The sequence below is a fragment of the Rana temporaria genome, chromosome 11 (assembly GCF_905171775.1).
Source record: "Rana temporaria chromosome 11, aRanTem1.1, whole genome shotgun sequence".
Taxonomy (NCBI): Eukaryota; Metazoa; Chordata; class Amphibia; order Anura; family Ranidae; genus Rana; species Rana temporaria.
In genome coordinates this window covers 45,396,408-45,411,211 of record NC_053499.1, presented here as the reverse complement: position 1 = coordinate 45,411,211, position 14,804 = coordinate 45,396,408, and the positions used below count along the sequence as shown (strand labels likewise).

General features: G+C 45.3%; 1 protein-coding gene across 1 annotated transcript in view; it reads right to left on the bottom strand.

The window, feature by feature from the left end:
- Window positions 1-4,149: 4,149 nt before the first annotated feature.
- Window positions 4,150-14,804, bottom strand: part of LOC120917294 (cathepsin D-like) — a 47,642-nt gene continuing 36,987 nt past the window's right edge. Inside the window, exons 7-9 of the mRNA XM_040328488.1 lie at window positions 14,218-14,362; window positions 12,549-12,647; window positions 4,150-5,033 (exon numbers count right to left, since the gene is read on the bottom strand). Of these exons, the coding sequence (XP_040184422.1) occupies window positions 4,872-5,033; window positions 12,549-12,647; window positions 14,218-14,362 (406 nt within the window). The 3' untranslated portion in view covers window positions 4,150-4,871. The remainder of the gene's footprint in view (window positions 5,034-12,548; window positions 12,648-14,217; window positions 14,363-14,804) is intronic.

The window sequence follows — 14,804 nt, the reverse complement described above, 5'->3', positions numbered from 1 at the left end:
TGGCACGCACTGAAAGATGGCACGCACTGATGGCTGGCAGTGGCACTGAAGGATGGGCACTGACGGATAGCTGGCACTTACGGGCAGGCACTGAAATAAATGACAAAAAGGAACTTAAACTATTTTTCTATGCTTGCAGCCATTGTGCTATATGCTGGGTGTTTGGTGTGCTCCTGTACCTTTAAGGAGGGGTGACTCCCCTTCAGTCCACCTGCCCCCATCTATCCATTAGAATGCATGTGCCTCCACTGTGGGGACGCTCATTGTTTAGTGTTAGGACCACAGATTACAGGGTGCCTTGGCGCGGCTCTGTGGCTCACGCATGCGTTTGCAAATGCGTGCGGACAAAACCCCTGTTTTTAACGCATACTGTTAGACAGGTTAATTTGGTTGTTCTGCAGGCTGGTCGGTAAGGAGGCTTGGTTTTTCCCTGGGCATTCCCCAGGTTTTGTTGTTATTTTTCTATGCTGCCTGCGACGCCCATCTTGCTACACCCTGCACTTGGCCACATGAAAGCAGCAGCGGACATCTTGTTACACCCAGCCCGAACTATATGGGCTGGGTGTAACAAGATGTCCGGTGCTGGCTTAATGTGGCCGAGTGTAGGGTGTAGCAAGATGGGCGTTAGGACTCGGATTGGTTAAAGCACTGACGGTATACAACGGCAACACAAAGCGTCACTTCAGTTACCGAATGTGACAGCTCCATTCACCGTTGAATGATGCGGCTTCCCCTTCCCCTCCTCTTACCTGCTTGAGGACTCCCTCTCCGCTCCGCCCGATGACTCTGCCCGCTGACTTCCTGTTGCACGCCGCCTCTCTCTGCCATCACAGGTATCGGATCAGGCATCAGGAGCATTTGCACAAGTACTCGCACAAATGCTCGGTATCGGTCCCGATACAGATACTAGTATCAGTATCGGGACAACCCTACGTTATACAAATAGACATATGGCAGGTAGTCCTAATCCAGGGGTCTTAAACTGGTGGCCTTCCAGCTGTTGCAGAACTACAATTCCCATGAGACATTGCAAGGATGACAGTTCCAAGCATGGCTCCCATAGGCAGAGGCATGATGGGACTTGTAGTTCCGCAACAGCTGGAGGGCCGCCAGTTTGAGACCCCAGTCCCAATCATACATGGAAGCATAACTTTATCTTTTATTGACATCACATTGTCCTCTTTTCAGGCTGTTACGACATTTGGAACAGGAATAGGTAGTTCTTCTGGTTTACACAAGAAGCATTGAGAGCTAGCAAAGATGTCACTGAATCTAAAAAAGGAAATCTAATTAAAAGAGAAAGGTTTTAATTACGAATGTCATTAGCATGTTGATGAGGAGTGAAAAGAAAAATCAGGGATGGCAAGACAGAAGCAGATTACACCTTCGCTTTATTGATGCCCTTAAACTGAATTCTATTGTACAGTACAAATTAGTGCATGTAAAATAAATAGTGCAAAACAGTACATCTTCTAAGAAAACATTCATAAACTTTAAGGATCTCCATTTGCTACATATTGCCCTGGTATCATGGAGACTGTATCATGTTGGGCAAGCTGTCTTTTTCTTAAGTACCTTTGTCACAAATAAACCAAAATCTAAGGAATTGATGTAGAAAATGTTAGCTGAATGAATGTGACAAACATCCACACAGGGCTAACGAAACTTTCCTTATACTGTGTAATATAATTGTCCCCTATAACCGCCATCTAGTGGCCATAATCCATTTTACCCTGATAAAGGCATTTAAAAAAAATGCTGCATTATGGCCACTAGATGGCGCTAACATTTATAGCATATAATTATATTACACTGAATTTGTCAAGTTTCGCTGGAGCTGTGTGGATATTTGTCACATTCTTTTAGTGGATTTAATATATAAACCCCATAGTGTTGCAAAGCTGTGCAATTTTTGAAAAACTGCTTTTACTTTCTGAATTCATGCTGTTAATTGGCAGAATTCTCCCCCAAGCTCCTTTAGCGTACAATTAAAAAAAAAATGCCCCCTCCCCTCCTGCTACTTATCCAAGCTAGCCTGTGTAAAAAAAAAAAAAAAAAGGAAGATCTGTACACTTACCTATTTTTAGTCCACTCCAGTTTGGACTTGTGATCCTGTGTGTCAGTGAGTGGCAGCTGCAGGGGAGAGGAGGGAGCATTTGACAATAGCTGGGAATCCCAGGAGCCATGAGGTCACTCATAGGCTCCCATGGCATAGCCATTGGTGGTGCTTTCTCCTCTCCCCTGCATCTGGCAGATGCAAGACAGCCAGAGCTGCAGGCTTACATGACCGGGTTGGAACAAAACTACATAAAGCTCCCCTTTACTTTACTTGTGTAGTTCAATGCAGACAGGTTAAAAGACCAAAAAAAAATTAAGATTCCAGGTAAATGCAAAAGAAGCTGCAAAGGCAATAAATATCCAGTAAGATCAGATATTTCTCAGTAGAAAATGTACTTGGCTGAAAAAAAACAAAAAAAAACGAATGAAGCCACCACAACCAACGACTGGTTAGCTGCAATATATTACATTTTTTGTTCTTGGGTTTTGATTTTCTTTACCATTTGAGCAAAGGTCTTTTCAAATCTCTGTCCTCACTGCAGACAGCTGCATGGAGTCAGAGGCCCGGATTCAGAGAGCAATTGCGCCTGCGTAACCATAGTTATGCAGCGCAATTGCTTACTTGTGCCGGCGTAACGAATGCTCCTGATTCAGGAACCTCGTTACGCCAACTGCAGCCTAAGATATGCGTGGCATAAGGCTCTTATGCCCGCATATCTTGGGCTGCATTCTTGCGATGGCCGCTAGGTGGCGTTCCCGTTGTGCTCAGCGTATAGTATGCAAATTGCATACCAACGCCGATTCACAACGTTACGCGAGCCCTGCGTACGCAGTTTGCGTCGTTTGCGTACGGCGGTTTTCGCGCAAGGCTGCCCCTGCTATTAGCAGGGGCAGCCAATGTTACGTATACCCGTCGTTCCCGCGTCGCGAAATTTGAACTTTACGTAGTTTGCGTAAGTGAATCGTGAATGGCGCTGGACGCCATTCACGTTCACTTTGAAGCAAATGACGTCCTTGCGACGTCATTTGCCACAATGCACGTCGGGAAAGTTTCCGGACGGAGCATGTGCTCTACGATCGGCGCGGGAACGCGCCTAATTTAAATGATTCCCGCCCCCTACGGGATCATTTAAATTGCGCGCGCTTACGCCGGGCATTTTGCCGGAGCGCCCACGCAATTTACGGAGCTACTGCTCCGTGAATCGCGGGTAGCGCAGAAAATTTGCGGGGGCGCAGGGCAAAAACGTTGCCCTGCGCCTCCGTAAAAAGTGCGCAAAGGTACCTGAATCTACCCCAGAAAGTCTGAACACAGCACATAATTATTCGATATAAAAGTGTAATATCAATGTAGACACACAAAGCGCTTTTTTTATTGGTGACAAATTCACTTTAAAAGGAACTTATATATTTAGAGATATATATATATATATATATATATATATATATATATATATATATATATATATATATATATATATATATATATATATATATATATATATATATATATATATATATATATATATATATATTAAAAAAAAAAAAAAAAAACCATGATAGATTCCTAAATGGCCAGTTTGATCTTGTTAGAGGAATAAGGCAAATATGTCCTTGTTTCTCTAAAAAGCTGCATAAGCTACAGCCAATCCGACTCCACGAACAATGCTTTCTTTTAGAGCGACCGGGATTACACTGAGCATTAGTACATGGCAGCTCCTACTTTGTTTATATGGCTTGTAACACTGAAACTATTAAAATCCCTCTAAAGTCCCAGCAGAAGTCTATGGAGTAGTTGATTTCAGTGCTCTGATCTGTTCTACGCAATAGTTATTGTCTGATATGGCATCAGATATTTTAAAACAATCATCTACAATTTTATACAGAACAATCCAAATTACTTAGAATTAATAAATTAAATTTCTATCCTTTGAAATTAATATTTACATTGCCTCATTTGACAATCCCCAGACATTGTTGTAAATTGTTCAAACAGAAGAATTTGAAAACATCCAAGTTATTCCTCAAGAGCCATTCCATTACATTAAGTGGTTGACTGTGACACACTTGGCAGTCATTCAAGAAAGAAAAAAAAAGAAAAAAAACGCAATTTGTGGGACGCCATCTCAGGCTACCACGAAAGATCTGAGGCCGTCACCTAATATAGCCCTTATGGGTCATATCAGGAAACGGTTGAATATAAAATGATGCACCGAGACCTTGGCATAGGCCTCCTGGCCAATGATCTTGTGTGGGGAGGGGGAGCTGATCGCTCAGAATTTATTTTTTTCAATAAACGACTTCTGCTTGCCTGAGATAAAGCTGGCATCAGGGATTACTAAATAAATATGAACGTTCAGATAAAACATTGTGTGCTGTATGTATAAAGACTGATGCCATTCCATGTCTTTGGCTAGGTTAATAAGTGCACGATAGTTGCGCACTGCGCACTATTCTAGCCATAGACAGGAGTTGGCAGCTGGAGGTTCAAACTGCTGGAGAGATCTACCGGTAGTACATTTTGTGGTTGAATGCGCACAATTTTTTTCCCCTAGAAAGCAGACACCCCTGGTGCCAGCCGTACCTCTATTCTAAATCTGTTTCAGACAATTAATCCCCACACCCCAGAATAGGCTGACCAGGAGAGGTTTGCAGAGGTCTTGGAGTGTTCATAAATAAAATATCTATTTGTAATCTGTTTTCAGTTCACTTCATATGTATCAATAACCTTAGACAGGCACACAATCATTGCGTTGAGTTCTTGGGAAGATCAGATGATCCAGGGAAAGGTACGGTGATTGTACGGGATGCTTCCATCATTTGGCCTTGGCAAAGCCCACGCGGTCATTAGCCCGGTCAAAGACTGTATAATATTGACCGATGAAGACGTCTCCTAGAATCCACAGGGGTCCGGCTGGAGGAGGAATGTCAAGACCCATAAATCCACTCACACAAATGGATTGGGATCCCTGTTTAACCTGCAGGGGAAATGAAAGGGATTAGGCCGGATAATATGCAATGTTCTCAGCATTATATGAGTAAACCCTCATGTTTTTCCCCTTAATGCATCGTATGTATTAAGGTGAAAAAAAAGAGATTTTTAATACAGCTTACCTGTAAAATCTTTTTCTTGGAGTACATCACGGGACACAGAGCGGCATTCATTACTATATGGGTTATATGGAGTACCTTCAGGTGTAGACACTGGCAATCTCAAACAGGAAATGCCCCTCCCTATATAACCCCCTCCCATAGGAGGAGTACCTCAGTTTTGTAGCAAGCAGTATGCCTCCCAAAATGGTCCTCAAAAAAGAGGGGTGGGAGCTCTGTGTCCCGTGATGTACTCCAAGAAAAAGATTTTACAGGTAAGCTGTATTAAAAATCTCTTTTTCTTTATCGTACATCACGGGACACAGAGCGGCATTCATTACTATATGGGATGTCCCAAAGCAATGCTTACAATGAGGGGAGGGAGAACATCTCCAAGACAAAAGGATTTAATTTAGAGATATACTCAAATCATAATAAATCCAACTTAGTTGAGAAAAATAATTTTAAATTTTAAATTTAACTCAAAAAAGAGGAGCCCCCGGAATCCGAGGGTCTCAAACTGCAGCCTGCAGCACTGCCTGCCCGAAGGCAGTATCAGTATTCCTTCTTACGTCCAACTTGTAGAATTTTGTAAACGTGTGGACAGAAGACCAGGTTGCCGCCTTGCAAACTTGAGCCATAGAGATCTGGTGGTGTGCTGCCCAGGAGGCGCCCATGGCTCTAGTAGAATGAGCCTTTAATGATACTGGAGGAGGCAACCCTTTCAAGCCGTAGGCCTGAGTGATTAATTGCTTAATCCACCTAGAAATGGTGGACTTTGCAGCTGCCTGCCCCTTCTTGGGCCCATCCGGTAGAATGAACAGCACATCTGTTTTCCGGATCTTCTTTGTAGCTTTAAGATAGGCCTTCATGGCCCTGACAATATCCAAGGTATGCAGCAACCCTTCCTTTCTGGAAGTAGGTTTAGGGAAGAAGGATGGTAATACCAAATCCTGGTTCAAATGAAAACTGGATATGACCTTCGGTAGGAAGGAAGGATGAGGGCAGAGAACGACCCTGTCCTTATGAAAAACAAGATATGGTTCCTTACAGGATAAGGCCGCTAGCTCCGAAAACTCTTCTTGCGGAAACTATGGCAACCAAAAATACTAACTTCCTTGTCAGTAGAACCAAAGGAATTTCAGCCAACGGCTCAAACGGTTGTTTCTGTAAACTTGACAGAACAAGATTTAAATCCCACGGACAAAGCGGGGATTTAACTGGAGGTCTAATACGCAAGACCCCTTGAAGGAAGGTCTTAACCAGCGAGTGGGTGGCCAGCGGCCGCTGAAACCACACTGACAGAGCAGAAATCTGTCCTTTGATTGTGCTTAATGCCAATCCTTTATCCACTCCTAGCTGGAGAAAACTTAATACTCTATCGATGGTAAATTTGCGAGAAAGCCATCGCTTGGACTCACACCAGCCTACATAGGCCTTCCAGACCCTGTAATAAATCACCCTAGAGACCGGTTTCCTGGCTCTGATTAGGGTAGAGACTACTTTCTGAGACAGACCTCTACCCCTGAGAATCAGGGATTCAGCTTCCAGGCCGTCAAATTTAGATGCCGTAAGGCAGGGTGGAGGATCGGACCTTGCGATAGCAGGTCTGGCCGTAGAGGAAGAGTCCAAGGGTCTCCCACTACCATCTTTAGGATGAGTGAGTACCATGCCCTTCTGGGCCATGCTGGAGCTACCAGGATGACTGGTATGTGTTCCACCCGGATCCTGCGCAGCAGGCGGGGTAGTAACTGGAGCGGGGGAAACGCATAAAGAAGTTTGAACTGATGCCAAGGGCAAACCAACGCATCGGTTCCGCAGGCCATCGGATCCCTTGAGCGGGATATGAACCTGTCTAGTTTCTTGTTGAGTCTCGATGCCATGATATCCACGTCCGGCACTCCCCATCTTTGGCAGAGTGCTTGAAAGACTTGTGGATGCAGAGACCATTCCCCCGGCCATAGAGTCTGGCGGCTTAAGAAGTCCGCCTGAAAGTTGTCCACTCCTGGAATGAATATTGCCGATATGCAGGGCACATGCGCCTCTGCCCATAGGAGAATCAAGCTCACCTCTCTCTGAGCGGCTTGACTCCTGGTTCCCCCTTGGTGATTTATGTATGCCACGGCCGTGGCATTGTCTGATTGAATTCTCACCGGGAACCCCTGCAATTTTGACGTCCAAGCCCTGAGGGCTAGTCGAGCAGCTCTGAGCTCCAAGATGTTGATGGGCAACTGCTTCTCTGGCTTTGCCCAAGTACCTTGGCGAGTGCAACCATCCAAAATTGCTCCCCAGCCCGTCAGGCTGGCGTCTGTGGTCACTATCTTCCAAGCCACTGGGCTGAAAGACTTCCCCTTCAGTAGATTCTGAGGGTCTAACCACCAACACAGACTTTGTCGGACTCTTGATAAGAGCGGCAACGGGATATCCAAGGCCTGTGGCCTTCTGCTCCATGCTGACAGGATGGCTGCCTGTAGGATGCGAGTGTGGCTCTGGGCGTATGGTACCGCCTCGAACGTGGCCACCATCTTGCCTAGTAACCTCATACATAGGCGAATAGTCGGTTCTTTCTTGCTTAGAACCAGTAGGATTAATTCCTTGATGGCTTTTACCTTCCTCAGAGGTAGGAACACTCCTTGTTGTTCTGTGTCTAATCTCATGCCGAGATATTCCAACTGCCTTGTGGGCTGGAAAGCTGACTTTTCTCGATTTAGGACCCAGCCGAACCTCTCGAGGTATTGGACCGTGAGGGCCACTGCTCGCTCCAAGCCGGGAGACGAGTGGTCTATGACTAGGAGGTCGTCCAGGTATGCTAGGATCGTGACCCCTTGGATCCTTAGCTTGGCTAGGATCGGAGCTAGGACCTTCGTGAACACCCGGGGGGCCGTAGCCAACCCGAAGGGAAGCGCCACGAATTGGAAGTGACGCGAAGCCACCATGAAGCGTAGATATCTTTGATGTGGCTGATAAATTGGAACATGAAGGTAGGCATCCTTTATGTCTATGGACGCCATGAAGTCGTCCTTCTGGAGTGTGGCAGCTGCTGACCGCACGGATTCCATCCGAAATGAGCGGATCTTTAGATATGCATTTACCATCTTTAGGTCCAAAATTGGCCTGACATCTCCATTGGATTTTGGGATGATGAATAGGTTGGAGTAGAAACCCAGCCCCTGTTCCAGGACTGGCCGGAATCCGAGGCGGATCGTTTGGAATCCTCGACTCCTGGAAATGAGGAGGAGGAAACCTTAGGAAATCTAATTTGTAGCCTGTGGCCACGGAAGACCGTACCCACTCGTCGGGAATGCTGGCTTCCCAAATCTCTGAAAAGAGTCGCAGCCTTCCCCCCACCTTCGTGGGTGGGGGCGCCCCTTCATAAGGTTGGCTTGGGGGCTGGTTTTGCTGGTTTGCGAAACCACTGCCTTTTGCCTCTAACAGCCTGTCCTTGTGATTTGCTGTTGAAGCCGAAGTTTGCTTTTGCAGGAGGCCGTCGATACTGCTTGGCATTAGAGGGCCCCTGCCCAGGGGAATACTGTCGTTTAAACGCAGGCCCCTGAACCTTCTTCTTAGTTGGCAAGAGAGTACTCTTGCCGTTTGAAATGGTCTGAATGTATTTATCTAGGTCTTCTCCGAAGAGTCGTCCTCCATGGAAGGGGAACCCTACCAGGAGCTTCTTGCATGGGGGCTCAGCCTCCCAGCTTTTTAACCATAAGAGTCTTCTCATATGGATAAGGGATAACGATAAACGTGACGCTTGCTGGATAGAATCCTTGATTGCGTCTACCGTAAAACATATGGCCTTAGGGACACCCGAAAATTCTTCTGCCTGCTGGGCAGGAATAAGTTTAAGCATCTGCTTAAATTGATCCGATAATGCTTGAGCGACCCCAATCGCAGCCACAGCTGGCTGTACTACTGCCCCTGCAGTAGTGAAGGAGTTCTTAAGTAGTGCTTCCAAGCGCTTATCAACTGGATCCTTGAACACCTGTATGTTTTCTACAGGGCATGTTAACGATTTGTTAACACATGAGATGGCTGCGTCCACTGCAGGAGTAGCCCATCTTTTGGAAAATTTTTCTTCCATAGGATATAGGACAGAGAACTTCTTAGGTGGTAAGAAGATCTTATCTGGCTTGTTCCAATCTTGGAACAAAACTCCCTCTAATAGAGGATGGATCGGAAACACAGCATTGCTTTGAGGCGCCCTCAGTGAGCCCAAAGCTGAAACCGTCGATACCTGGAGATCTGGTACTGGCAAGTTGAATGCCCTATGGACCAAGTCCGACAATCCTTGAATCCACCAGCTCTCCCTCAGGGAGACTGCCCCAGACTCCTCTGTATCCGGATCTTCGATCCCTGAACCTACTTGGTCCTTGTCCAAGAGGTCGTCCAATTCCCCTGAGGAAAGGACCTCCTCTTCTGAGGGTCCGCGCTCGGGCGACGGAGATCTATTCCGCTTACTGCCCCGCATAGCTGCGGCTATCATTTTACCCATGCTTTTCTGCATCTCTTTTAAAGAGGTGAGTAATACCTCCTCCGTGACCATCTTAGGGTTGGACTGACCCGCGTCAGCTCCAGCCCCAGATCCCGATGGCCCCAAGGCTCCCTGTGGGGAAAGCAGCGGCATAGCTTTGTCCGAGACCTCAGACTCTCTGGGGGAATCCCCACCTCTTGTACCCTTGTTTTTTGATGCCATGGTACAATACCGAGGTACACCTGCTACTTATTGGTACCTGGGACTTATAAATAGTTAAATGCCCAAACACCTGTTTGGGGGATAAAAAATGCTTCCTCTCCCCTAGATGACACTTTTTTTTTTTTTTTTTCAAAAAAAAATCTTTTTTTTTTTTTTTTTTCAAATCTAGGAAAGAAAAAACATTCTGTCCCCCTGAGTAGTATTGCAAGAAAAACTATGAGATGGAAAAGAAACAGCCTATTCCTAGGCTTGAAAACAGTCTTTCTGAAGACTGCAATATTCTTTCTGGCCACTGTGTGTCCTCGGCGCCCCGTGCTTGCCGTTCTGGTCTTTCCTCCTCAGTTCCAAAGTATTGAATGAGCTATATGGAACAAACAAGGAAGGGCCGCCCCTTCCTTAAGCCACTGACCCGCCCTTCCCCCCCAGCAATCTCAAACAGGAAATGCCCCTCCCGACAGGGGGGGGGGTGGGGTTGGGAGGAAGGGACCTCTCTGCTCCAGCAAACTGCAGCCTGCAGCCTGGAACCATGAGGAGGTCAGCGTTTTGCCTGCTTTGCAGGCCGTGAGGAGGAAGACTGAATGGAGCATCGCCTGGAGGCTTGCAGGTAAGCACAGCTCTCTGACACACACATATACTTTTATATCACACAGGCCCCACTCAATGCTTTTCCAACACTACAAGGGAGGTCACATCTTATGGGGAATAATACATATAGAGCCATCCTATCTTTATGATATGTGACTAGTTTGCCAGATGCAGTGCATAACTTTAGGCATGTCCCCTGTGACCCCCCAGAAAAAACCTGCTAAGAACCAAGTTCCGCAAGTTTTCCCCTCACTTACCTGCTCCATGCCGCAGGACTTTGCCAAGCAAGAGGCCCAATCTTCCCCCATCTCGGTGGGGATGTCTAGACCTTCAGGCCCTGGGTTCCTATGAAGGATCCACTGTCCTGGGCCCATATAGCACTCTGGCAACAGAAACATTAGGCACCCAAAGGTTTCTAAGTTCTGGGCCCAGGGTCCAGCTCTCTAAAAAGAAAAGCATTATGGGCTATACCCCAAGGGTTTGGGGTCCGGTTACTGACCACTTTAGCGCTGAGGCTTTTTTGGACAGAACCGGTTAGCTCACCTAATCCCAAGGATGTGGAGGCAAGCTAAACCATGACTAACACCTAAGACACTGGCGGAAAAACTGAGGTACTCCTCCTATGGGAGGGGGTTATATAGGGAGGGGCATTTCCTGTTTGAGATTGCCAGTGTCTACACCTGAAGGTACTCCATATAACCCATATAGTAATGAATGCCGCTCTGTGTCCCGTGATGTACGATAAAGAAACACCTTACAGTGTCTGGCCCCCCCAGCCTTTTTTACTTATCTTAACCCCCGAATTTACGGGTTCTTGGCTCTTCATTGGATAGATTGATAGCAGTGCAGCCATTGGCTCCTGCTGCTGTCAATAAAACCCAATGACGCGGCCACCGGGGGGTGGGGCCGAGTCATACACTCAGCGTCTATGGATGCAGAGTGTATGACACAGGAGCACGCCCACAAGGTAACCCCCTCGGGAGACAGCTTCCCAGAGGGGGGTTATCTAATGCGGGGAGGAGATGCGAGAGCCGACGTGGGACACCAGAACAGGTGGATTGGGGCCACTCTGTGCAAAACGAACTGCACAGTGTAGGTAAGTATAACATGATTGTAATTTAAAAAAAAAACAAAAAAACTGACCCTTTAAAGTGATATTAAAGTCTCAGTTATTTATTTTTTTGTTAAAAATAACAAACATGTTATACTTACCTGCTCTGTGTAGTGGTTTTGCACAGAACAGCCCGGATCCTCCTCTTCTCTGGTCCCTCTTCGGCACTCCTGGCTCCTCCCTCCTGGTGATTGTGTGCATCTTGTTACTGCTAACATTTGCATCACACGTGTTATAGGTAGCAAGAAGTGTGTCCCAGCATCACTATCAGGTATATTCCAGGGTTACCAGATTAAGCTAACAAAGGAAAACTAAACTAAACTACTCAGTAAATTGGCCATGCTGCTTGTATGCATCTCAAGGATTTCTTTTAAGTGTGCTATATATATATATATATATATATATATATATGTATATGTGTGTGTGTGTGTACATGCTGTGCTTACTTTCTCACTTAGGCCCCTTCCACATAGGGTGGGCTCCATTGCAGTCTGTCTGCTCAGCGGGGAATCTGTATGCCGATCCCGCTGAGCAGGCGGATGGCTGATCCATGTCTGCTCTGCTTAGGTGGACTCAACACAGTCCGCTCTCCTCTATGGGGATCTTTATTCGTCTGTTAGAGGACAGGATTAAATGTCGGGAGGTGTCACCCACCGCTCCATAGAGAAGACTGGAGGGTCCGATTGGGTCAGCCTGAAAACTGACAGGTGGACCTGATCAGTCTGCTAGTATGAAAGGCTGGCTGGCTTGGTCCCCCCCCCCCCCAGTTTAATTTCTCTTTAAATCAATCACATCAATCATTTTTACAGGGAAAAGTTGCAATCTAAAATGTCCTTATATATGAAAGAGAATACATTACAAAAGCAGAAGAGGTCGCATAGATTTTAGGGGCAGCAGCTTGCCCCAAATATTTATACCACTGCTGTATCATTTGTCAGTTTACATAAATCATCATCAATATTCCTCTTGTATGATTTGTATATCTAAAAGACGACAAAAATAATAATTTCTTACCTTCATAATATACTGTTCTCCAGTCAGGGTGTATTCTTTTCCTCCAAGTGTCAAAGAAATGACAGGCAAAGAAGGCACCTGATCACACTGGACCATATACTGTAAAAGATAACTTTACATATCAGTAACAGAATTCAGGATAAAATAAAATTAAAAGGAGCTTACTGGTATACTGTAGAACCACTTTTTTGGTTAGAACCCGACAACGTTTTTGTCTCTATTTTTAAAAAGGAGCTTTTTATTGTTGTCTCTGTGTCCCCACTTGAGAGATTCCGCTTCTCTTGGCTCGCCCCTGCGATCGGTGAACCAGAGAATGAATCGGTTGCCACCAGAAGTTTACCATAGAGATTTATGGTGACCAGATGGCCCTCAGTCATCTCTATGACCCTCGGAGGCCCAAGCGGAATTCAGGAGCCCCCCAAAAAAGGGTTTTAAAAAAAAGAAAAAAGAAAGAAGAAATCGCTGCACAAATACCGTGTGATATAAAAAGTTGCAACGACCGCAATTTTATTCCATAGGGATTCTGCTGAAAAAACAAAAAAAAAAAAAAAACATACATATATAATGTTTGGGGTTCTGAGTAATTTTCTAAAGAGAAAAAAAAAAGGGGGGATGATTTTTACATGTAGGAGCGAAGGGCCAGAATTGGCCCGGATGGGAAGTGGTGATTAAAAAAAATAACTTATTATCTATGTGTACTATTAACTATATTTTTAATGCACTATCAATGTTTAGAATATATACAATAATATTAATAGCAATTAATATATAGTATGATTGGTTTGGGAGCATAATTTGTTCCAGAAACATGCTTGTAATCCAAAGCACGTTTCTTTACAGGGTATAAAAGAGAAGAGAGGAACCTCTAAGTGTAGCAATAAGTTGCTAAATGTTGTACCTTCATTAAATGTAACCGTATTGCTACACTTAGAGGCTCCTCTCCTTTTTTTTTATACATGACGCTACTCTTATATCAAGACATTGCTTGTATATCAAAGCAAAATGTATTAAAACATTTTGCTTGTCTTGCAAAACGCTCTCAAACCAAGGTTTAACTGTACATATGTTCTATCCCTACACAACCCTCCTAGAACAATTCTTACCCCATGCCCCCCCCCCCCCCAAAATTCCCACTTCCATCACAAATGCCCCCCCCCCCCACAATCTCCTCATGGTACCCTCCCACCTCACATGACACCACAGTGCCCAGGGCATCTTCCTCTCCTGCCCACCCCCTTGTCCCAGCCCTGGTATAGCCATTACAATTTGGCCATTGTCAAAGTCGCTCACATTAATATAATTTCGGGGACAAAATTGTTTACTTGATGCCCAATATATATACCACCCACTTTAAGCTGCCTTTCTAATAAGATAATCAATGTTATTCATTTTACCCATCAGAGGTTGCAATGTTATGGCTGATTGGTGTATGTAGATTTTTTAAATCATATGGAGATAGGAAATGTATCCCCAATATCTACAATGCACGGTCACAGAGACATAATACAGATCTGCTGAATATATTTGAACTTTACAAGTTAGTGATCACGATAATATTCTGATCTGCTTGTTGCACAATTTGCAGTTGAGGATAAAAAAAAAAAAAAAAAAAAAAAAAAAAAAAACACGTCCGTTTAATTGATGCGCACATTAATTAATGGTACTTCACCTCTCCCTGAGTTAGAGGCGTAGCTCCGATGGCTTTCTGCAGTGCAACAACTTCATCCTTTGGGCCAGTGATCAGCGAGGTTCCAGTGTCCACAATGGCTGCACAGCCTCCTTTACATAGAGTGAGTTGTTGACCAACATCAATCCTGCAAAAAACACATACAGAGATCTTACTTGACTGATCGGTCAATCCATTTTTAGGAACGGTCAAATTCTGCACCCAAACAGACACCATAATCTGCAATGTGGGTGAAATAATTCCGCAAGGTAAACCACAACTTCTAGGTGCTTTTAAAAAATTAACCCCCCCCCCCCCCCCCATCTACAGTGCCACCAGCTGTTTAAAAAGAGAACAGAAATGCACTTTTCTTAAGATACAGAACTATGAGCAGTGTGTAAAAGGTTTGGTGAATGGCCCAATATCTCAACCGCAACATGGGCCAGGTGCGCGCGCATGCACATGGCTATCCAGAGACACATCGAGAAGTGACACCTAGCGCGGAGTACACGTGACCGCCAGGATAAACCCGCTGCGGGCAGTCAAACTTAGTCAGGCTGCATTCACACCTGAGCGTTTTGTCGCCTGAA